Here is a 25192-nt window from a genome sequence, read left to right as displayed (position 1 = left end):
TATTTATTATAGCAAAAAGTAAAAAATAGATTTTTTTTCAAAACTGTCCCTCTATTTTTGTTTATAACGCAAAAAATAAAAACCGCAGAGGTGATCAAATACCACCAAAAGAAAGCTCTATTTGTTGGAAAAAAAGGACGCCAATTTTGTTTGGGAGCCACGTCGCACGACCGCGCAATTGTCAGTTAAAGCGACGCAGTGCTGAATCACAAAAACTGGCCAGGTCCTTTAGTTGCCTAAAGGTCCGGGTCTTAAGTGGATAAAGACATGGTTTGAGGAGTTTGGGGTGGAGGAACCTCACCCCACTGAACACCTATGGGATGAATTTTTGGTTGAACTGGATGGACTTGAGTCTTTTTTCAACCTGACTATGTAACTATGAATTTGAATTCCGATTGTGAGGCAGATATCTTTTCATCCATCATCATTACCTGATCTCAAAAAAAAATTGGATGAAGGAGCACAAAATCCCACAGATGCACTTCAAAATCTAGTGGAAGGTCTTTCTAGAAGAGTGGACCCCAATGAATGGCCAACTCCTTACTAATGCTTGTGGGATGTTTGGAATGGGATGTCTGAAGAGCTGATTTGGGTCATGGTCAGTTATTCACAAATAATTTTCCACTTAGTGTAAGTCAGTAACACACTATTTTCATTACTGTATTTAATGTAATGGTTTGTTAACGAGGGCAGCCTTTGCAGCAAAAATAAAATACATTAACTGGTTAACGACTGGCTCACGAACATATACGTCGGCAGAATGACACGGCTGGGGAAAGTGATGTATATATACGTCACTTTGAATTCCCCGCCCCTGCTGCGAGCTAAGTGACTGTGCCCATGGGACTCGATGTCCGCCGGTGTCCCGCGACCGGGTCACAGAGCTGCAGAACGGGGAGAGGCCAGTGTAAACAAGGCATCTCCCAGTTCTGCCTAGTGACACTGACCGTCTGCTCCCTCTCAACGGGAGCAGCGATTAGCGACATGTCACTCGTAGCCACGCCCCCTAACAGTTAGAATCACTCCCTAGGACACACTTAAATCCTTCCTAGCCCCCTTGTGGGTTAACCCCTTCATTGCCAGTCACATTTATACATTCATCAGTGCATTTTTATAGCACTGATCGCAGTATAAATGTGAATGGTCCCAAAATAGTCCCAAAAGTGTCTGATGTGTCCACCATAATGTCGCAGTCACAATAAAAATCGCTGATCGCCGCCATTACTAGTAAAAAATAGTTTTTATAAAAATGCCATGAAACTATCCCCTATTTTGTAGACAAACCAATCAAACGCTTATTGCGATTTTTTTTTAACCATAAATATGTAGAAGAATACATATCGGCCTAAACGGAGGAACAAATTTGTATTTTTATATATTTTTGGGGGATATTTTTTATAGAAAAAAGTAAAACAATATTGTATTGTTTTCTAAATTGTCGCTCTATTTTTGTTTATAGCACAAAAAATAAAAACTGCAGAGGTGATCAAATACCACCAAAAGAAAGCTCTATTTGTGGGGGAAAAATAGACATACATTTTGTTTGGAAACCACGTTGCACGACCGCGCAATTGTCAGTTAAGGCGACGCAGTGCCGAATCGCAAAAAGTGGCCCGGTCATTTGAAGTGGTTAATTAATGGATACAGGTGTTTATTAAGTCGTGTCTTTTGCGTGTGTCTGGAGTCCAGCTTTTTTCCCCTCCTAGATAGCAATCACAAGAACAGGTATGCCCATTGGAAGATTTTTTTCCTCACCTCTTTTTCTGGCGACAATCCTAATTATATTGGATTTGCCATCGCTTCCACTCTTGGTGACAATAGTCACCAAAACAAATGGAGAAAGTGAATCTACCCAGCAGGGGCAACGACAGCAATAAAAACCTGACAAGGGATCTAATTTTGCTGTATTCTATGTAAAAGGTTTTAGCTAGCAGACACCAACAGTGTTTTTTTCGTAACACCAATGTCCTAACTATTATTGTAGTAAATATCAGTAATAAAATCCACTTCTAAATAGCAGCACCTGCAGGCTGTATGAGGTATTACACCAAAGCCATATTAATGAGAGTGATGCTATTCACAAACTATAACAGCTGTAAAAAAAGAAAGAAAGAAAAATTGGGTTCTAAATCCTTACCTAATCTTTCTGGTAGGTTTGGTGTGTATGTATGTGTGTGTATATATATATATATATATATATATATATATATACACACACACACACACACACACAGTGGGTAAAATAATGATCTGATCCCCTGCAGATTTAGTAAGTTTGTCCACAAAATGAAGGGTCTAATTTTTTTTATCATAGGTGTATATTAAATGATAGAGACCGTGTTCACGAACGCTGCCAAAGTCTGGTAGCAAGGCTAGAGACAAATTAATAGTGAAATGGTTCATATGTTCTCATTATTATAAAGCAGACGCCTTCGCCACCAACACCCTCTATGTTGGATGGCCAATCTTGTCTTTTAATATGTACTCTGTTCAGATACACCTTTGGGCAGCTTTGACCTTTTTCCCTTCTCGGTTATTATCTGATTGTTATTGTTTTTTTTATTCCTCTTCGACTGTTATGCCAAAATTGTGAATATAAATAAAGATTATAATAAAAAAAAAAAAAAAAAAGACAAAATATGAATCACAAATCCAGAAAAAAACACGATACAAATGTTATAAGCGGAGTTGCAGTTCAGTGAGCAATATAAGTATTTGATCCCCAAGCAAACATGACTTAGTAGTTGGTGGAGAAACCCTTGTTGGCAAGCACAGAGGTGAGACGTTTCTTGTAGTTGGTGATCAGGTTTGCACACATCTCAGGAGGGATTTTGATCCATTCTTCTTTACAGATCTTCTCTAAATCCTTAAGCTTTCTTGACTGTCCCAAAGCATAATGGGCCAGATTCACAGAAGAGATACGACGGCGGTTCTCTGAAACGCCGTCATATCTCTCAGAGTATATATGCGACTGATTCATAGAATCAGTTACGCATAGATAGCCCTTAGATCCGACAGGTGTAATTGACTTACACCGTCGGATCTTAGGATGCAGTACCTTGGCCGCCGCTGGGTGGAGTTTGCGTCGTATTCCAGCGTCGGGTATGCAAATTAGCAGTTACGGCGATCCACAAAGGTTTTTCCCGTCGTTACGTCGGCGCAAAACGTAGTTTCCCCTCGCAAAATTAGGGGTACTTTAACATGGTGTAAAATTACTCCACCATGTTAAAGTATGCCTGTCGTTCCCGCCTCGCTTTAGAATTTTTTGTTTTTCCCGACGTAAGTACGTTACGCATGTCGCGATTCACAAACACGTCGCGCCGCCGTAATTTCGCGCAAAGCACGTCAGGAAAATTGCGAATGGAGCATGCGCAGTACGTCCGGCCTAATTTAAATGGTACCCGCCCCATTTGAATTGGGCGGGCTTGCGCCGGACGTGTTTACGATACACCGCCGCAAGTTTACAGGTAAGTGCTTTGTGGATCAGGCACTAACACTGAAAACTTGCGGAGGTGTAACGTAATCGGGTTACGTTGCACGGCCGCAATTGTACCTGAATCTGGCCCAATGTTTCCACCTCCGTGCTTGACTGTAGGAATGTTTTTCTTAGGGTCATAGTCAGCACTTTTCTTTGCCCCGAAGACGCAGAGTCGAGTTAATGCCAAAGAGCTTGATTTTTGTCTCATCTGACCACATCACTTTCACCAAATCCTTCTCTGAATCATTTAGATGTTCATTGGAAAACTTCAGACGGGCCTTTACATGTGTCTTCTTGGGGCTATAGGATTTCAATCCATATTGGCATATTGTGTTACCAATGGTTGGTTTGGTGACTGTGTTCCCAACTGCCTTGAGATCATTCACAAGCTCCTCCTGTATAGTTCTGGGATGATCCCTCACTTTTCTTATGATCATCCTTGAAAAAGCCCCTGGAAGAAGTAATATTTTACGAAATGGACGTAGAGCGGAGCGGCGCGCTGTCGTCAGCCAAGAGCTCCAAACGTTCCCCCAGTGGACTGGTGTCTGGGAATTTGTGTACCGGCCGGCACATCAGATTCGAGGCATTTTTTTACTGCATGTTTGTAAGTGCAACACAACTTTTAATAAATATTTTTTTACTCATTTTATGCGCTATGTGGAGCTGTTATTGTTTTTTACATGGTGGGCATTGATGTTGGTGAAGTTTAATCACTTGTGGATGAGACCCAATGTTAAGGATCGTATCTGTCTGAACTGCAAGACTGGGAGCGACTACCTATTATATGCTGTTCATGATCCCCTGTCATAAGGGATCATGGCGATTTGGTAAGGAGCCAATCTATAGTTTGGTGGAGGATACATTACTTTTCTTTGGACATGTTTTCATGTGTTAAACATTTATGGACTTTATTGCAACAATATTTGTTTTATTTATATGTCTATATATATTTTTTATTTTTGGTTAATATTTATTGATCAAATGATATGATCTAATTTTTTTTTATCACTGTTTCACTGCTATTAAGGGACTTGAGAGTGCTATATAGTGCCCTCTAGTGGCTATCAACCTCTCTTGTTTTTTGGTATATTAGTGATTTATATATACCATCATATACCACTTATTTCATGATTTATATCAATATATATCACACTGTTTTGTATGTTTAGTGATTCAAACATTTATTTCACATGGTTTAGAGGTAGCCCGATTTATATTTTTTTCATGGTTTGTTTTTTGTATCTATTGTTTACATGGTAATCGCAGTTCTCGGATTGAATAGACTGTGATTTCATTGCAGTTTTTCTTTCTTTCTTGCTTGTCTAGTATTTAGCGCAGTTTATTTCCAATTTTCCATTAACCCATGAGGCAAAATCTTGCATGGAGCTCCAGACCGAGGGGCGATTGATGGTTGTTTTGTATTTCTTCAATTTGTGAATGATCACTCAAATAGTTGTCTCCTTCTCACCAAGGTTCTTGCTGATGGTCATGTAGCCATTCCAGCCTTGTGCAGGTCTACAATCTTGTCCCTGATGCCCTTTGACAGCTTTTTGGTCTTGCCCCTGATGGTGAGGTTTGAATGGAAGAAAGATTCTGTGCACAGGTGTGTTTTATACACATAACAAGTTGTCCTTAGGGAGCAGCTTCTTAAATTTACAGGACTAATCTGTGTACCACATGAGCACATTCTATAGCCAGTCTGTGGGAGCCAGAATTATTGTTGGTTGGTAGGGGATCAAATATTTATTTTACTCACTGAACTGCAATTCCATATATAACTTTTGTATCATGTGTTTTTTTCTGGATCTTTGGCTGATATTCTGTCTTCATCATTTAACCACTTAAGGACAGGAAGGGTTTACCCCCTTCATGACCAGACCATTTTCTTTTATATAGCACTTATTTTATTTAACAGCCAATTGCGCATGCGTAACACTGTACCCAAAAAAAAAAAAAGTATATATATATATATATATATATATATATAAAATGTCTTCATCAGTTTAGGCCAATATGTATTCTGCTACATATTTATGGTAAAAAAAAAAAAAAAAAAAAAGCAATGAGCGCATATTGATTGGTTTGTGCAAAAGTTATAGCATCTAAGAAATAGGGTATAGATTTATGGCATTTTTATTATTTATTTTTTTACTAGTAATGGCGGCGATCAGCAATTTTTAGCGGGAGTGCGACATTGCGGCAGACAGTGTGGACACACTTTTGGGACCAGTGACATCACAGTGATCAGAGATAAAAAATATCCACTGATCATCGTATTAATTACACTGGCAAAGAAGGGGTCAACAGTGGGGGGTGATCAAGGGGTTAAGTGTTCCCTGGGAGGGGTTTCTAAATGTGAGGGGAGTGGACTGACGGAGTAGAGAGAGATCGCTGTTCCTGATCACTAGGAACAGATAATTGCACTGTACTCCCCTGTCAGAACCAGGATGTGCTTGGTTTACACTGGCAGATCCCTGTTCTGCCTCTGTGGAGCGATCGCCGGTGGCCGTCGGACATCGCGGCCACCGGACCCACGCATCGGCTCCCCTGCTGTACAGTGGGCAAGCACGGCCACAGTATCTCGTGCACGTAACGACATACGGGTACGTCGTTTCGCGCAATAGGGCCGCCCTGCCGCAGTACATATGCGGTAGGCGGTCCTTAACTGGTTAAAATACACCGGTAACAATTATAAACCCTTCATTTATTTGTAAGTGGGCAAACTTACAGAATCTGCTGGGGATCAAATAATTATTTTCTCCACTATACTATACTATACTATACTATATTTTATATATATATATATATATATAAAAAGGGCTTCTGAAGAACACAGGGGCTTGTTTACACAGCAACAGAAAGGGGGCATTTTGCAGGCAGCTCTGGCTCTGACCAGCTCAGTTCACACATCAGTGGTTAAGGTGCTTTGGCTCAACACCAAGGCCACTTTCATCCCGATCCATAGCAAAAGTGTGGTAAAAACGCATGTGCATTTTTGACACGTTTTCAGGTGTGTTTTCGCAGGACATGCAACTCAAAAACGTTCTGGACAGCCGCACTTCAAAAATAAATTGCTTTTATTGTAAAATCAAAAAACACACAAAAAGCGGGGTAAAAAGCTGACGCGTTTCACACCAAACTTTAGTGCTTACTTAAGCTATGAATAAGCACTAAAGTTTGGTGTGAAAAGCGTCAGATTTTTACACCGTCTGCTGTGGCATGCTTTTTGTGATTTTACAATAAAAGCAATTTGTTTTTGGAGTGCGGCTGTCCACAAAGTTTTTTCCTTCATTTTGCATTGGTTAACATGAAGGGGAGTTTCAGTGGTTGTATGACTTACCAGGTGTGAGCTCTGGGTAATTTTTCTGGGCTTCCCCACAACTCTATTGTAAACAGCTGAGGACCATTAGAACCTAGAATAAATGAGAAGACAAAATAAGGATACAGAAAATGTATATAAAGAAAAGGTACACTTTTAACACAGAGTAACAATTAGATTAAAGTGGTACTAAAGGTACGTAAAAAAAAAAACAAAAAAAACAACAAACATGTCATACTTACCTCCGCTGTGCAGCTAGTTTTGCACAGAGTGGCCCCGATCCTCGTCTTCTGGGCTCCCTCTGTGGCTATCTCGGCTCCTCCCCGAATCAGCTAACCCCCCTGGGAAGCGCTTTGGGGTAACCTTGCGGGCGTGCTCCCGAGTCCAGCATTTGCATCCATAGACACAAATGCCGTGTCTATGGACGCATAGACACGGCGTCCATAGACCTCTTCCATACCAGGCACTTACGCATCTTCCTGCCCAAGCCAATTTTCAGCTTTCAGCGCTGTCGCAATTTGAATGACAATTGGGCGGTCATGCTACACTGTACCCAAATGAAATTGTTATCATTTTGTTCCCACAAATAGAGCTTTCTTTTGGTGGTATTTGATCACCTCTGCGATTTTTATTTTTTGTGCAACAACTAAAAAATTTTTTTTTTTTTTCTGTTAATTTTTTGTTCTTGTTCAACTACGGGCACTGATATGGCGGCACTGATGGGCAGTGATAGGCGGCACTGGTATGCGGCACTGATGGACACTCATAGGCGGCACTGATAGGCACTCATACAATCAGCGCGAACCCCCCCTGTTAGGAGAGCCACCGATCAGCTCTCCTCTACTCGGGTCTGTCAGACGCGAGTGAGGAAGAACCGATCAACGGCTCTTCCTGTTTACCTCGTGATCAGCCGTGATTGGACAAGGCTGATCACGTGGTAAAGAGCCTCCGCCGGCTCTTTACCGAGATCGGAGATGCAGGGTGTTAGCGTGACACCCCGCATCACCGAGCTGCGCGCCGGCATGTAATCCTGCAGGACGTCATTAGACGTCCATTCAGGATTACAGAACCACTTCCCGGACGTCAATTTACTATTGACCGGGCAGGACGTGGTAAAGGTCACTCCATTGAGGGAAAATACATTTTAAATACTTCAGAAATGCCAATATCAGATTATTTCATGTTTCAGAGCATTGGAAAGCATTATTTATCTAAATCTCCCTGAACACCTTTTTTTATTTGGAAGAAAATGGTTTAAAAGCAGGATCTTCCTCCAGAGTCTTGTCCCAGTGGTCTGCAAATACGTGGCAAACAGGTTTTAAAATGGGTTTGTAGCGCACCTCAACAACAGGATGTTATTTTAAAAGTTTGTAAAAGTATTAATGGTGTGCGGTCTAAAAAAGCAAAATGCAAATGTAAAATCACCTGATACTCATTGATATCCTGCGGTATTAAATAGCCAATACTATATATATATAAATATACCAATATTTCTTAAAGTGCAAATACTGTGCAGAAAGCCATGATACAGTGCAAATAATATACACAAGTTCATAGTACACCTTTCTATAAAGTGCAAACATCTGTAATAAATTATTAATAATTCATAAATAAAAGGGTAAAAAATAAACATCCAAATAAAGTCAATGAGTATCAGGTGCTTTTTATATTAACATTTTGCTTTTTGCGATAGCACGCCATTAATATTTTTATAGAATTTGTGTGGTCCAGTAATCAGGTACTATTTGGTGCAGCAGTGTTGCTTTAATTGAAGTTAATGGAAGTGGAATGGCTGGACAACGTTGTCATTTTAAACATTTTTGCAATTTTTTGTGAATGTTAAACTGTTTATTTGTGTGCAATCTTTCAATAAAGCATATCTTAGGAGTACTCCACTGTGAGTTCTTGAGGGTACAGACCCCTTTTTTTGAGGATATCTTTCCTCACCCTCTGCCCGTTCTGAATCCTTTATTGGTCCTTATTGGTGAACTCCATTCTCACTTTGGATGAGTCGGAACTCCTACCATTGACCTGGCCAGTTGACACTCTGGCCAAAAGGTCCATGTCCTTTCCCTTTCTGATAAAGCCAAGCACGAACCTTTATTTTTAAAGAATTTCCCTAAATAGCTTCCTTTACCTTAGTGCAGTCCTCCTTCACTTACCTCATCCTTCCATTTTGCTTTTAAATTTCCTTATTTCTTCTGAGAAATCCTCACTTCCTGTTCTTCTGGCTGTAACTCCACACAGTAATGGTGTGGAGAAAGCCTCTTGAGGGGGGAGTGGGCTAGCAGGAGTGTCAGGACACTACTTTGCAGATAGAGAAAGGAGCTGTGTGTTAGTGGGCGTCCTGACACTCCTGCTCGCCTCCTCAACAGGCTTTCTCCACACCAGCGCCAGACCATGGAGTGGGGACAGTGCCTGAGCAAAGGAGTATTGCCGAAAAGCTGCCCTTTTTTTACAACTCTGATGGGAAATTTTTTTAACTTTAAAATCCTGGAGTTGGACTTACAGGGGTTGTAAAGGTAATATTTGTTTCCCTAAATAGCTTCCTTTACCTTAGTGCAGTCCTCCTTCACTTACCTCAACCTTCCATTTTGCTTTTAAATGTCCTTATTTCTTCTGAGAAATACTCCCTTCTTTTTCTTCTGTCTGTAACTACACACAGTAATGCAAGGCTTTCTCCCTGGTGTGGAGAAAGCCTCTTGAGGGGGGAGGGGGCAAGCAAGAGTGTCAGGACACTCTCTACTTTGCAGATAGAGAAAGGAGCAGTGTGTTAGTGGGCGTCCTGACACTCCTGCTCGCCCCCTCAAGAGGTTTTCTCCACACCAGGGACAAAGCCTTGCATTACGGTGTGTAGTTACAGACAGAAGAACAGGAAGTGAGGACTTCTCAGAAGAAATAAGGACATTTAAAAGCAAAATGGAAGGATGAGGTGAGTGAAGGAGGACTGCACTAAGGTAAAGGAAGCTATTTAGGGAAAAAAATATTACCTTTACAACCCCTTTAAAGCGGGGGTTCACCCTTAGAGGGCACTTTTCCCCCTTAGATTCCTGCTCGTTTTTACTAGGGGAATCGGCTATTTATTTTAAAATATGAGCAGTACTTACCCGTTTACGAGATGCATCCTCTCCGTCGCTTCCGGGTATGGGCTTCGGGAATGGGCGTTCCTTCTTGATTGACAGGCTTCCGAGAGGCTTCCGACGGTTGCATCCATCGCGTCACGATTTTCCGAAAGAAGCCGAACGTCGGTGCGCAGGCGCAGTATAGAGCCGCACCGACGTTCGGCTTCTTTCGGCTACGAGTGACGCGATGGATGCGACCGTCGGAAGCCTCTCGGAAGGCTGTCACTCAAGAAGGAACGCCCGCTCCCGAAGACCCATACCCGGAAGCGACGGAAGAAGATGCAGCTCGAAAACGGGTAAGTACTGCTCATATTTTAATACAAATAGCCGATTCCCCTAGACCGAACGAGCAGGAAGCTAAGGGGAGAAAATTTTTTTTTTTACAAATGGGTGAACTCCCGCTTTAAGTCCAACTCCAGGATTTTAAAGTTAAAAAAAATTCCCATCAGAGTTGTAAAAAAAAAAAAAAGGGGCAGCTTTTCGGCAATACTCCTTTGCTCAGGCACTGTCCCCACTCCATGGTCTGGCGCTGGTTCTCTTCTGGGTTGAATAATGGACAGCGCCATTCAACCTACGTCCAATGGGACCAAGGCATAATGGATGCACTTGGAGGTGCGTCATCACCAGTCTGGGTTTATGGTCATGTAATGATGTTTGAGTGCCATTGCAGGCAGCAGTATTCTGAGCCCAGGCCCAAAAAATGGGTGGGGGTAACCAACCTGAATTTAAAAACTGGTAAATAAAAAATCTATGACTCTGGCAATCTGCATCTTACACTGAACTTTTTATTCATACCAGGCAGCTAAAGGGAGAAGCAGAAGAGCCTAGGAAGGTAGGTATGTGTATCAGTGTAGTGGTTATTAACCGCTTAAGCCCCGGACCATTTTGCAGCTAAATGCCCAGGCCAGGTTTTGCGATTCGGGACTGCGTCGCTTTAACTGACAATTGCGCGGTCTTGCGACGTGGCTCCCAAACAAAATTGGCGTCTTTTTTTTCCCACAAATAGAGCTTTCTTTTGGTGGTATTTGATCACCTCTGCGGTTTTTATTTTTTGCGCTATAAACAAAAACATATCTAAAATTTTTTTTTTCCTCAGTTTAGGCCGATACGTATTCTTCTACCTATTTTTGGTAAAAAAAAATCGCAATAAGCGTTTATCGATTGGTTTGCGCAAGATTTATAGTGTTTACAAAATAGGGGATAGTTTTATTGCATTTTTATTAATTATTTTTTTTTTACTACTATTGGCGGCGATCAGTGATTTTTTTCGTGACTGCGACATTATGGCGGACACTTCGGACAATTTTGACACATTTTTGGGACCATTGTCATTTTCACAGCAAAAAATGCATTTAAATTGCATTGTTTGTTGTGAAAATGACAGTTGCAGTTTGGGAGTTAACCACAGGGGGCGCTGTAGGAGTTAAGGATCACTGTGTGTGTGTTTACAACTGTAGGGGGGTGTGGCTGTAGGATGGACGTCATCGATCGAGTCTCCCTATATAAGGGATCACTCGATCGATGCGCCGCCACAGTGAAGCACGGGGAAGCCGTGTTTACATACGGCTCTCCCCGTTCTCCAGCTCCGGGGAGCGATCGCGACGGAGCGGCTATAAACGAATAGCCGCGCCGTCGTCCCGGATCGCTCCCCGAGGGATCCCGCCCGCCGCACGCAGCGGAGGGGGTCCCGATCGGACCCCCCACCCGCCAGAAGGCAAGGGCGTATATATACGCCCTTGTGCCTGTCCGTGCCATTGTGCGGACGTATATAGGCGTGCGGCGGTCGTTAAGTGGTTAAAGTTTATTAAAATAAAACCTGTTAATATGCCCTGCATGGACAAAACAAGCTCGTTTGAGCCCTGGTTCACACTGGGCTGCGGGAGTGAAGCCGTGCGAGTTCAGCTGAACTCGCACAATTTCACTCCCGCCGGCAGTCCCGATTTCGGCCGCGATTTAAGAGACACCTGTGCAGGTTTCTGCACAGATGTCTATGTAAATCACGGCCCGAAATCGCAAAAAGTAGTACAAGAACTACTTTTTGAAATCGGTGCAGCGCCGCAGATGCGGCGTCGCACCGATTAGGACGGCGCCATTGCCGACAATTGGCGGCATTTGAGATGCGATTTCACATGTGAAATCGCATCTCAAATCGAATGAAATCGCACCCAGTGTGAACCTGGGCTGAAGCTTCAGGCTCATTAATCTGTCATAATAATATCCTGTTTCCATACCAGTCTTTTTCTACATGTATTATAGTGGAATATTCATCCTTAGCCTGGTAGACACTGGAACAAAACCGCATAAATATATCTTGTTTCTACCTGTGAGACCTCTATACATTTTAGTTACAATAGAAAACTATAGGTAAAACCTTTTTTCTTCATTTTGGATAGAGTAAGGCCCCGTACACACGGTCGGACAAAACCGATGAGAATGGTCCGACGGACCATTTTCATCGGTTCACCGCTGAAGTGGCCTGATGTGCGTACACACCATCAGTTCAAAATCCGATCGGGTCAGAACGCGGTGATGTAAAACACACGACGTGCTGAAAAAAACGAAGTTCAATGCTTTCAAGCATGCGTCGACTTGATTCTGAGCATGCGCGGGTTTTGAACCGATCCTTTTCTGTACTAACCATCGGTTTGGACCGATCGGGCAGCGGTCCATCGGTTCGGTTTTGAAGCATGTTTTAAAATTTTGGACCGAAGGAAAACAGACTGATGGCCTATACACACGGTCGGTTTGGTCCGATGAAACTGGACTTCGGTTCATTCTCATGGGTTCGGTCCGACCGTGTGTACGCGGCCTTAGGGAAGGTTATAACCCTGGTCAGATTTGTTTTTGGCCATATGTGTCCTATTCGGGAGATTTCCCTTTACTTCCCGTCTCATAGCCATACAGAAAGTGAGAGAAAATTCCTGAAAATTAAGGGAATTTCTTGGGGTCTCCTAGGTCCCCAAAAATATAATGTCACTATATTTACATTTGTGACTAGTTACTTTTACATTTTTAAACTATTAATAATTATAAATATTTATATTTCAAAAAAATATATATATAAAAAATATTAATAGGAAAAATATCTCAATTTTTTTTTTTTAATTAAAAAAAAAAAAAGTTTTAATAACATTTATACTAGTTTTTTCAAATACGTATTGTGCTTTTTTCACATTTAATACTTCTGGTATTGGCTTTATTGGGTCTTTCCCAATAAGATATTTCATTGAGAACATCTGGAAGGTTATATTTTCTAGGGATTGATTCACCGCTATCCGCCAAAAATAGGGTTATTTGCATTTTGCCAGTAGAAAAAAGGTGCCCATAAAGGCTGAAAATAAATAAAAAAATTATTAAAATTCAAGATCTTAATTAAAAAGTCGAATATAATACAATTACCGTATTTATCGGCGTATAACACGCACAGGCGTATAACACGCACCCTAACTTTAAGAGGGAAGTTTCAGGAAAAAAACTTTTCACAGCCCCCTGCATATAACACGCAGGCACAGTTTACCATCTATTTTCAGGGTAAAAAAGTGAGTGTTAAACGCCAATAAATACAGTATATATATATATATATATATATATATATATATATATATATATATATATATATATATATATATATATATATATATATATATATTAAAAACTTTGGTTTTCAGCCAAGTGCATCCTGAATTTTTGGTACTGGAATTTTCATTTCAATGCACCACTAATATTTTCATATTCCTTTATTTCTATTAGATTATCATCCTTGTTTCTTTGGTTGTCCTGGATTTAAGTTTATACTAATATTTCAACTTTCATTGGGTTAGTGTAGCATTTTTTTATTTTTTTACGGAATTAATCATTTATGGGCTTTGTTTTCTTTGTATCCAACAAAAGAATTGTTTGTGTTTACAATATTGTATGATTTTGTGCAGTGTGAGTAGTGTTTAGTCGCGTTTGTACAGGAATTCTGGGGTATGGATTTTGATGTTAATCCTTAACCACTTAAGACCCGGACCAAAACGCAGCTAAAGGACCTTGCCCCTTTTTGCAATTTGGCACTGCGTCGCTTTAACTGACAATTGCGCGGTCATGCAACGTGGCTCCCAAACAAAATTGGCGTCTTTTTTTTCCCATAAATAGAGCTTTCTTTTGGTGGTATTTGATCACCTCTGCGGTTTTTATTTTTTGCGCTATAAACAAAAATAGAGCGACAATTTTGAAAAAAATTCTATATTTTTTACTTTTTGCTATAATAAATATCCCCCAAAAATATATAAAAACATTTTTTTTCCTCAGTTTAGGCCGATACATATTCTTCTACCTATTTTTGGTAAAAAAAAATCGCAATAAGCGTTTATCGGTTGGTTTGCGCAAAATTTATAGCGTTTACAAAATAGGGGATAGTTTTATTGCATTTTTAATAATTTTTTTTTTTTTACTACTAATGGCGGGGATCAGCGATTTTTTTTTCGTGACTGCGACATTATGGCGGACACTTCGGACAATTTTTGGGACCATTTAAAAAGCATTGTTTATTGTGAAAATAACAGTTGCAGTTTGGGAGTTAACCACTAGGGGGCGCTGATGGGGTTATGTGTTCCCTGAAGTGTGTTTACAACTGTAGGGGGGTGTGGCTGTAGGTGTGACGTCATCGATTGTGTCCCCCTATAATGTCCCCCTATAAAAGGGAACACACGATCGATGCTGCCGCCACAGTGAAAGATGGGGAAGCCGTGTTTACACACGGCTCTCCCCGTTCTTCAGCTCCGGGGACCGATCGCGGGACTTCAGCGGCGATCGGGTCCGCGAGTCCAGCTTCGGACCGGGTCGCGGGAGCGCGCGCCCCCACGGCTGGGCTTAAAGAGCAACGTACCTATACGTTTATGTGCCCAGCCGTGCCATTCTGCCAACGTATATCGGCGTGAAGGTGTCCTTAAAGCGGGAGTTCACCCGAAAAATAATTTTTAACATTAGATCGAGGCTCATTTTGTGAAGGGGAATCGGGTGTTTTTTTTAAAAGCGAAGCAGTACTTACCGTTTTAGAGATAGATCTTCTCCGCCGCTTCCGGGTATGGTCTTCGGGACTGGGCGTTCCCATTTGATTGGCAGGCTTCCGACGGTCGCATACATCGACTCACGAGTAGCCGAACGTCGGTGCGGCTCTATACGGCGCCTGCACACCGACGTTCGGAAAATCGTGACGCGATGTATGCGACCGTCGGAAGCCTGTCAATTAAATAGGAACGCCCAGTCCCGCAGCCCATACCCGGAAGCGGTGGAGAAGATCGCTCTCTAAAACGGTAAGTACTGCTTCGATTTAAAAAAAAACACCCGATTCCCCTTGACAAAATGAGCATCAATCTAATGTTAAAAATTAATATTTTGGGTGAACCTCCACTTTAAGTGGTTAAAGCGTAACTCCAATTTTGTTGAGAAAAAAATATTCCCCTCTGGGTGGTCTATGTACATCGCAAGGATTATAACAAACTTTGTTTCAGATTTCTAACTTTTGTTATTCTGAAGAAATCACTGTGTGTTTGTCAGTGCCTCTGTTCTAAGTGGGTCTAATGGGAGTGGTTTCAAAATTAACTGTCAGGTGTGGAGTTGCAGGGCACGAATGAGAAAATCTACTGGGCATGCATCCCTTTAGACGTGTTCCTATTGAAAGTATCTCTCAAAAAATTAGATTTTTGTTGCAGGGGATGCCTGAAATCTGACTTGTATCTTAGGCAGACTTCTGGTAAAATTGGTGAGCCAATCACACATTTTTTTTCCCTACGAAAGTAGAGTTACCCTTTAAAGCCAACAAGGCCTATATGGTAGTTTTTGGGTTCCACTTTTATCCACAATGTCCTTAAATGACTGGCAAAGAACCTGAAAGTAGGGTTTTGTTATATCAAATTTTTTTTTTCACGGTTTTATTGAATAAAAGAGATTTTGATGGAAAAGTTTAAAATAGTGTGTGTTTTTTTCCTCTTCCCATAAAACATACTGGACATTCTGGGATTTTCACTTACCGTAGAGTTCAGCAAACCCATTCATAGGCACACGAGAAGTCCCGGTGACAAACTGCAGCAATCGGATCCGTTTCTCGGCGTCCATCAGCAGCACAGCCTAGTAACAGGTACAGTACAGCATTAGACAAGCACAGGAATGACACGCTGTTAGGGCTCTTTCAGACCTGCGGATCCCGCGAGGATCCGTTTTTAAACATCCGCTTGCTCAGCGGGGATCGCTCAGTCGAGATGACAGGTTTGTCTCTGCACACTGTGCAGGCAGGGACCACCCTGTCAGATCTCTCCTCTATGGGGGATCGGATGAAAACTAACCGTCTGTTCGTTTTCATCCTATCTGCTCTGCCAGACGGATGCATCCTTCACATTTTAGCGGAGAGGATCAGATCGGGGGTGATCGGCTGTCAGTGGACATGTCACCGCTGACATCCGACGCTCCATAGAGATACATGGAGCGCCCGTTCAGGTCCGCCTGAAAAACTGACAGGCGGATCTGAACCTGTACGCAGTTGTGAAAGAACCCTTATTCTGTTATTCGAATATAACATACAAGAGTGGGAAATGTAACGTGACCACATTGCAAAAGGACAAGACATTCAGAAGAATAACGAAAGAAGCAACAGTAAAACAGCAATGACCTCTGGCTACCAATCAGCTTGCTTAAAAAAAATAGGTTTACGCCCTGGTTCACACTGGGCTGCGGGAGTGAAGCCGTGCGAGTTCAGCTGAACTCGCACGATTTCACTCCCGCCGGCAGTCCCGATTTCGGCCGCGATTTAAGAGAAATCTGTGCAGGTTTCTGCACAGATGTCAATGTAAATCGCGGCCAGAAATCGCAAAAAGTAGTACAGGAACTACTTTTTGAAATCGGTGCAGCGCCGCAGATGCGGCGTCGCACCGATTAGGACAGTGTCATTGCCGACAATTGCCTCTGATTTGACATGCGATTTCACATGTGAAATCGCATCTCAAATCGAAGCAAAACGTACCCAGTGTGAACCTGGGCTACAGAAGTGAAGTTACTTTTTAAAGCTCCTGCATGTTATTTTTTGACGTTTTAACAGCAGCTGTTTTTGGCTGTAGAAATGTTTTTCTACAGTTAATAAACTCTCCATCATGTTATCCTATGTGTCCACGCACACATAGGCTGTTATCAGCTGTTTTGGGCAGTGGCGTTTTTGAGCAGTAAAAAAATAAAAATAGTGGGTTCTGAGAGACGTTTTTCAGCTGTAAAAACGCTCTAATATGTTGATAAATGCTCAAAAATATCGCTCACCAGCATTTTTTAACGTTTGATCAAAAAAAAAATGTTCTTCTTAAAAAAAAAATGCTAAATAACGGTAATGCAGAAAAACACGCTAATAAATGAAAAAACGCTATTGAAAAAAAGTGTGCATTAAGGCATTAAGATAATTGCATACATCTTAATGTTGGTGATGTGGTTTTACAATCTAACAAAGAACAGAAATTGGAACTTTCCTGACATGCAACTAAAACGGAAAAACAAGAATTCCTTCTGTTTAATTTTCTGTTTCCTCCAATGTCTATGTCTCACTGAAACCCATGGAAACCTGCATATCCTGAAAAAGCTGGAAAACGTTAATTGGATCTATACTACCTACAGTAGATGGTCTGGGGTGGAGCACAATAAAACTGGATAGACAATCTGCGTTTGCTTTTGATTAGTTGGTTCAACTTGACAATATCAGGATAATAATAGGTGTTCTTACCTTCCAGTACCACTGGATTGCCGGGTGGTTTGCACAATATCCATTTTTATACAGTGTGTGTTGTCTCCAGTCATTTACATCCACATCTCCCAGACCACACATTAGAAGCTGGCAATATGAAATAATTCTCATCAGTTACACATTACTGCACATATTTATGGGCTTGTTCACGCTAAGTGCATCGATTAACACATGCTCAATTCAAGAACAAGTGTTATAAAAAAAAATATAGCTATATATATATATTTCTTTTTATGGATGTGATTCCCCTAAATGATGATCTGGTAATGCTAGCTAGGACCTGCTAATTGGAGCAATGTTCCAATAAAGGTTCCAAAGTACACCAAATAGCAGGTGCTAACCACCATTGCTAGGGGGCAGAGCCTGCCCATCACAGTGACTCCCATACACTCCATCTCTTACATGGATAAAAAAAAAGGAAGACAAAAATTATATATGTGCCCGGTTTACACAAGTGCATTGGCATGTGTTGCATTGTGCACAACAGCACGACTTGCATAGAGTTAGACAAGAATGTGAAAATGCGAAAGTTAAAGCAGAGCTCCAGGCACCTTCAGAAAAAAACAATTAAAAGTCAGCAGCTACAAATACTGTAGCTGCTGACTTTTAATATAAGGACACTTACCTGTCCAGGGATCGCGCAATGTCCTCACCTGAGCCGATTCTTCAATTGGCTTCGGGAGCAGGTGGCAGCATCTGAAGTAAGGGAAACAGGAAGCAAAGCCTTGGGGCTTCCCTGCATGTTTCGTACTGCACATGCACGAGCCGCACTGCGCCTTGTGAATGGTCCCATAGTCTTCTGGGACCTGTGATGTGTCCCGGAAAACTGCGGGGGGAAGGAAGGAGGGTGGATCGGACTTCTGTCTTAGTTTGATGGGGCGATCTCAGTTGAAAGTGGGAGTGGGTACCTTTCAAAAACCAGGTACCCACTGCGCCCCCCCCCCCCCAAAAAAAAGTGCCAAATGTGGCAGTGGAGGGGGGGGGGGTTGCAAACAAGTGGCGATTCCCTTTTTTGGTGGAGCTTAAAAAAGACTGCACAACATGCACCTGTGGGCATGATTTATCTAAATGGGACTATATTCAGCCTGGGAAGGAAGTTCCCCTAAATATATACAGCAAGAAAAAATTGTGGCATTTTGGAGGGAGGTGTAGACCCAATATATTTTTCAATCACAATATGTGGGTCTTGGCACTCCTAGTCACTAGTTGATCCATAAAAAATATATCTAGGGCACTCATGGCATACACCATAAAAATATAGCTATATATAGAAAGATATTTTTTTTATGGATGATGATTCCCCTAAATATTAATTGGTTTATAATAGTTATTCATACTTGGTAAATGTCACTAGAATCTGGTAATGCAAGCTAGGACCTGCCAATTGGAGCAATGTTCTAATAAAGGTTCCAACGTACACCAATTAGGAGATGCTAATTGTCAGGGACACAGCCTGCCCATCACAGTGACTCCATCTCTTACATGGATAAAAAAAAATAACAACAAATCTCTGCAAGGGGGCTCTACTTTTAGCTAGATGGAAGAATTTTAAAGCAGAACTATAGGCAAACTTATTTTTTTCATTTTGGAGAGAGTAAGAGAGGGTTATAACCTCTGTTAGATTTTTTTTTTCACCATTTGTCTCCCATTGTGGAGATTTCCCTTCACTTCCTGTTCCATGGCCAAAACAGGAAGTAAGACGAAATCCCTCCAAATTTGGGGACTTCCTTGGGGACCCCCAAGTCCTCAGAACTAGTGTCCCCATTGGAAGGTTTTCCCTCTATTACTTTTCTGGGGACAACCCAAAAAATGTGTGATTTTCTTTTACTTTCACTTTCAATGATAGTGGTAAACGACAAATAAAAAAGGCTAATCTCCCCAACGTGGGTACAGACAGCAATAAAAACTGACAATCGTTCTAATCCCACTCCCCTCTGGTTTGCCTTTAGTTATACTTTAAGACTGGAGAGACAAAAAAAAGTAGACAAAGAAAAAATGTATTTTATAACAGGGTTAGAATGATGTAAAGAGAACTTGTAACCAAGGATAATAGCCTTATCCATAGCCTTCTAGCAGAGAGCAGTAAACTAAAATTCGACCACAAAATTAAATATTCCTACAATGTTCCTACTAGCAAAAGTATGCCTGGTCTGGAATGGGCAAGATTGGGCATATCCCCCCCCATGGGTCGCATTGATTTTTTTTCCCCAGAAGGTGGCGCTATATATTAACCCTGTTCTTGTAGCTATATGAAATGATTACATGGCATGTGCATGTGCACCTGCCAAGCAAAAATGTGTGTTCCTAACATTTCTTTATATATTAGGCCACCTAATCCTGAACCCAAAACTAAATAAAAGCTTTTGAATTGTGGACACAGAATACTTTACTGTGATTTATATACAATACGTACCTCAAGTTCATTTTCATCAAAAATCTTTATCAAATCTATAGGAATGAGTTCAGTAAATCCCTAAAAAAAAAAAAAAAAAAAATCAAACAATTATTGTAAGTTTAAATAAAGTGGAAAGATGAGTCTAAATGTCAGCGCAGACCTAATAAAAGTCAAACATACAAATTCTTTAGGGTATCAATCAGATTGTCTCTCTCAGCTACGTACCATGAATCAGATTTTATACACGTACCTAATTGGATGGTATAGCCACATTAGTGGGACCAGTACATAGGTGACTCCCCATTACCTTTATTAAAAAATGATGTGACGTGATCCCTTCATGGAACTAATAAGGGACTGCCATTGCTAATCTCCTTTTTGCTATTTTAGTTGCATGGCTGTTATGCTAGGCTTCAATATTTGCAATCGTTAACTCTGAACAAGTATGCTGATCAGGAAAGTTGGAGAAGAAAAATAGGGCTGCCACTGCCAGCAACTTCCTGATAAATTCTAGTGTGACGGAACTGCTTGGGCACCCCGACTAGGTGCTTCCGTCCTCCAAACAGCGCCTTCTGCCCTCCAACCCGTTCCGAGTAGATCGAGAGCCAATACAAGCCCTTTTTACCCCAAACATCGTACACATACAAGACGAGAGGTAAAAACCAAAGACAAAGACTATACTTTATACCCCTCCTGATCATATTACCCTAACAATACAAATTGTACACAGGAATATAATTACCATAGCTAAACAACCACCAACATATTCTATAAACATTAATTAATTAAGAAACTAGCCACCTGGACAATGTTGTGATTAATCAGATATCCCCACTTTAGGTCATACGTCTTGGCCCCAAGCTCACAAAGTACACTACACATTATCATAAGTTCAACATCCTGGCAGTAGTTTGCTAGCAGACAATAGGTGAGTTAATTAGCACAATTAACAATGCAATCTGTGATCTCACCCGACCTCAGACTATTAGGTAATAGACTATAGCAGGAGACCTACTTGCAATAAAACACATTATAGCAGGGGACCCCAGTGGTTTGAGCGGATTACATTAATGTCTACAGTCATTGCTAGTTTGAGGCATAGAGGCCCCGAAAATGGATATGGAACCTCCAGTTCCCAGAGTCTGTGTGTTTTGGAGAGACGTGAACTTGAATCAGAAACAAGACCACTCCACGGACCCCCCCAGACATACACTCCCCAAAGAGTAGTATTACCTTAAATGAGAGGGCCCATAGTCAGTGGTAAGAGGCATAGTTAGTGGGTAAGAGGCTTTCTCCTAGTCCTCTCCAAAAGCCCCTGTGCCGGTTAGGTCTGTCACAACTAGTTTCCTGGCTGCCTCTGGTTTCAGTACTATCTGAGTCAGTAGTTTGGAACTTGCGTGTAGATCAAGATAGTGAGAATACATCATGACTAGGGTACTAAAGATGGCTTGTCTTTAGTCTGCTCTGACCATTACTTCCCCAATCACCACCAGCAAGTAACAACTTAGACAACAAGCTGGAGTTAAAAGGCCAAAGCACCCCTTTATTAACAAGCTCAATAAATAACATATAATAACAATGTAAACACAGTATAAAATGAAGCCTCAAGGTCCTAGTAGGCATCAACAAAATCAAGTACCAGCGTCCAACTTAAATTAGGCCTCCAGCCGCAATACCACAAACTCGGTGGCGACAACAAATGGCAGATACCACCATCTGAACAACTGGGAGCCCTACCTCAGACGTAAAAATCGCACAAGTCTCTGCCAACGTATTTTCTTACAAATAGTACTAGTAGACTCCTAGCTCCAAACCCCTTTAACTCCGTCATGCTGGCCCTCCGTTCATGTTTTCCTTTTCTTTTACTCTGGGTCTCTCTGAATTCCTTATTAATATTATAATTATTATAAGACACAAGGGGCTGAGAGGGTTACAATCTAAAAGGGAGGGACAAGTGATACACAAAAGGTAATAACAGTGTGGGAATGAGTTGATGGAGAAAGTAAAAGTTCAGTTGTTAAAGGTGGAATAGACTTCCCTGAAAAGATGATTTTTCAGGGACTACCTAAAAACAGAGTAGGTGTGCTGCCCCAATAGGGGCATAGAATATGAGATGCATAGCCTCAGTTAATATTAGCATTGTTATATAGATTAGAGTTTATATAGTGTGGTTTGCCTACTATTTTCTCATAGCTAAATCTATGTGTTATCCTATGCTGCCATCTAGTGGCCTTTGTTGCAATGCACATGTTTATGTGATTCTTTGAGTTACCACATATTTTCACTGTATGTATGCCCCTCCCTGCTTCCAGTGTGGAGTACTTCCTGTGTCATCTCTTCAGCCAGCAAGCCACATGTAGAAGGACACTCATGTACTCTGCTCAGTAGGTAGGAAAGGCATCATCTTTTGACCGCACAATACTATCACCATTCATCTGTTGTTCCTGTTATCTGCTGTAACCCCTGAAGTTAAAGAATAAACACCTCTTTTGAATGAATCGGTATTGACGAGTTCAGCTGTCTGACAAGGATTGTCCGCAGTGAGTATATCTGCTTATACAGGCCAGGCATAGAGGTCTCAGCAAGGGATATATCGCTATCACAACAATCGGAGTCAGAATAGTAGGAGATAGCCTGACAGACTTGGGTAGGGAGTTTTAAGGGAAGGGAGAAGCTCTGGAGAAATCCTGGATGTTAACATGGGAGAAACCCTGATGAAGTCACGTGACGACACGCTTCGGGATTGGAGCACTGACGGCAGGAGACTAGCTTGGTGCTCGTGGATACATTTTTATTGCAGACCTCTGCTAATGTGAGTTTTTATTGTTTATCTTTGCTAATAAATACGTTCTCCTCATGGGTTTATGCTATGGCTATGAGCATCCTTTTTTCACCTATACCGCTGCCTATAAGAGTTCTTGGTTACTAAAACCCAGGAAGTATAAGTGGATCAAGGCACACAGTTTGGTGCTTATGAACTCTGCGTTTGTGGATTGATGCCCATGCTCCCTTATAATAAGTGAGTTTAACACTGTGTGATAAGCCGTTGCTCCACAATGGATCCCCACAGAGTTACGCTATGAACCTTTTTCCTTATGCTTATGTTTCCATGTATGCTACACATCTGCTACCGAGATCATAGCAACAACCTTAAGGAGAGCACTATATCACTTCAACTACTCCCTCCATCTACATTTGGGGCAAATTTACGCTGTTTATCCGACATGTTTACTTTTATTGTTTGATACACCCACCTTGCACAATAGTATTCACAGATCGACCAGTCTGGTTCTGGCATTTAGACACATTATTTGTCTAGTTTTTGTTCCCCCCTCACTTTCCCTTTCCCCTTCTCGTTCACAGCGCAGTCACCACCTTTTTTATATAAACAAGGGAAGTAGAGCATAGAAGGTCTTGGGAGAAGCCACGAGGATGGTTTGGTGATAATTTGAGATGAGGTTGGTGATGTAGAGGGGCCAGAGTTATGGATGGCTTTGTAAATTGTTAGTATTTTACAATTCAGCAGAAGCCAGGGAAGGGATTGGCAGAAAGGGGTGGCAGACATTGAGCAGCTGGAATTGTGGATGAGTCTGGCAGCAGCATTCATAATAGACCGAGGTGAAGATAGCCTGTGTAGAGGTAAGCCAAGGAGGGAGTTGCAATAGTTAAGGTGAGAGATAAAACTGGATAAGCTCCATTTTCGAAAATCTGAGTTTAATAAAGTGGTATGACATCCATATTAATATATCAGTAAATTGGTGATATGCAAGGACTAAGGTGTGAGCTGGGGAGTACAGGGATAGATATGGGTGGTTGAGTGGTGCCAGCATAGAGATGGTATTGGAAGCCATGAAAGGTTATCAAATGACAAAGGGAGGAGGTAAATATAGAGAATAGTCCCAGGACAGAGCCTTGGGTGACCCCTATGGAAAAAGGAAGAGAAAAGAAGGAGAAAGAGTTGTAGGGGATGCTGAAGGATGCACTTAGATAGGTAGATAAAAAAGAATTAAGAAAGAGCAGTCTTTTTTCAAGCCAAAGTGTACAACATACTGAAGCCGTTGAATCAGAAAAAACAAATGTAAAAATAATTTAAGTAGGTAAAATAGTCATAGTTATAATAATCAAGTCAACCAAAGGAGGAGAACATACCTCTAAAAATGCATTCATCTGTTTCTGTACCCTGTTAACAAATCTCCACTGAATGACTAGGCTGTAGAAAAAAAAACAACAAAAAAACAATTACAGATGCACCCAACAGAACATTCAACACTGTCTTATTACCATGCCAATTGTCGCACTGGCATTATCAGCAAGGACATGCCTGACCTCGCCTCCCTTGGGGTGCATGGATAATATATTACCCAGCCCCACATACATAATCCATAAAATCCATGCTTGGGTTTTCAATTAGAATGACCTTGGGGTCACTTGTACAGGTTTAATGAGAATTATCAATTCTTTTTATGTCCTGGCTGATTCATTGCCAGTTCAAAGCGCTACACAGCAGATACGCTTTTGTGTGGAATAGAAAATAGGTGTATTGTGTGAAGCTGAGAAGTAAAAATAAAAGCGTGAATACGTAATTGTGGCAAGTGAGACAGTTACAATTCAGCATCTACAGGATTTTTTTTCCATTCCATGTCAAGATGACTTAAGGGCTGTGGATATCTCTTTTCATTGGGCAATGATACCATAATTAAAATAGAAGAGAGACATTTGTTGCTTGCGTTCCATTTTCAGAATACAGACCGTCTCAACCAGTCCTGTGTTATGTGTCTAATACTCTGTGTTTCCAGAAATATATGTGAAAGACATCAGCTTTATGAGATTATATATATATATATATATATATATATATATATATATATATATATATATATATATACACATACTGTATGCAAATGTGGGCACAGCTCTTTAGTCAACTTACGTAGGTTGTTCAGATTTCACACCTGTAGAGTAAAACTCTTCCTCTATGGTAACTCTTCTTTTTTATTGAGGTAAATAATGGAATCCAAGCAGAAATAACATGCCCTCAAGGAGTTCTTGATGAAGGAGGGGTGCAGGCTGCCAACACTGTTGGTTTCCAACTGTGTGGTTCGTCTTTAGGGCTGGT

General features: G+C 41.3%; 1 protein-coding gene across 18 annotated transcripts in view; it reads right to left on the bottom strand.

Annotated features, from left to right (window-relative positions):
- Window positions 1-25192, bottom strand: part of NEDD4L (NEDD4 like E3 ubiquitin protein ligase) — a 615111-nt gene that overhangs the window by 3357 nt on the left and 586562 nt on the right. For all 18 annotated transcript variants that reach the window (XM_040337654.1, XM_040337707.1, XM_040337690.1 and 15 more), the window contains 5 exons: window positions 24226-24286; window positions 20095-20154; window positions 17661-17768; window positions 15934-16030; window positions 6819-6891 (listed from right to left, as the gene is read on the bottom strand). In XM_040337654.1, the coding sequence (XP_040193588.1) occupies window positions 6819-6891; window positions 15934-16030; window positions 17661-17768; window positions 20095-20154; window positions 24226-24286 (399 nt within the window). The remainder of the gene's footprint in view (window positions 1-6818; window positions 6892-15933; window positions 16031-17660; window positions 17769-20094; window positions 20155-24225; window positions 24287-25192) is intronic.

The sequence above is a fragment of the Rana temporaria genome, chromosome 1 (genome assembly GCF_905171775.1).
Source record: "Rana temporaria chromosome 1, aRanTem1.1, whole genome shotgun sequence".
Taxonomy (NCBI): domain Eukaryota; kingdom Metazoa; phylum Chordata; class Amphibia; order Anura; family Ranidae; genus Rana; species Rana temporaria.
Note: the sequence above shows the minus strand (reverse complement) of the source record. Positions and strands in the feature narration are given on the sequence as shown.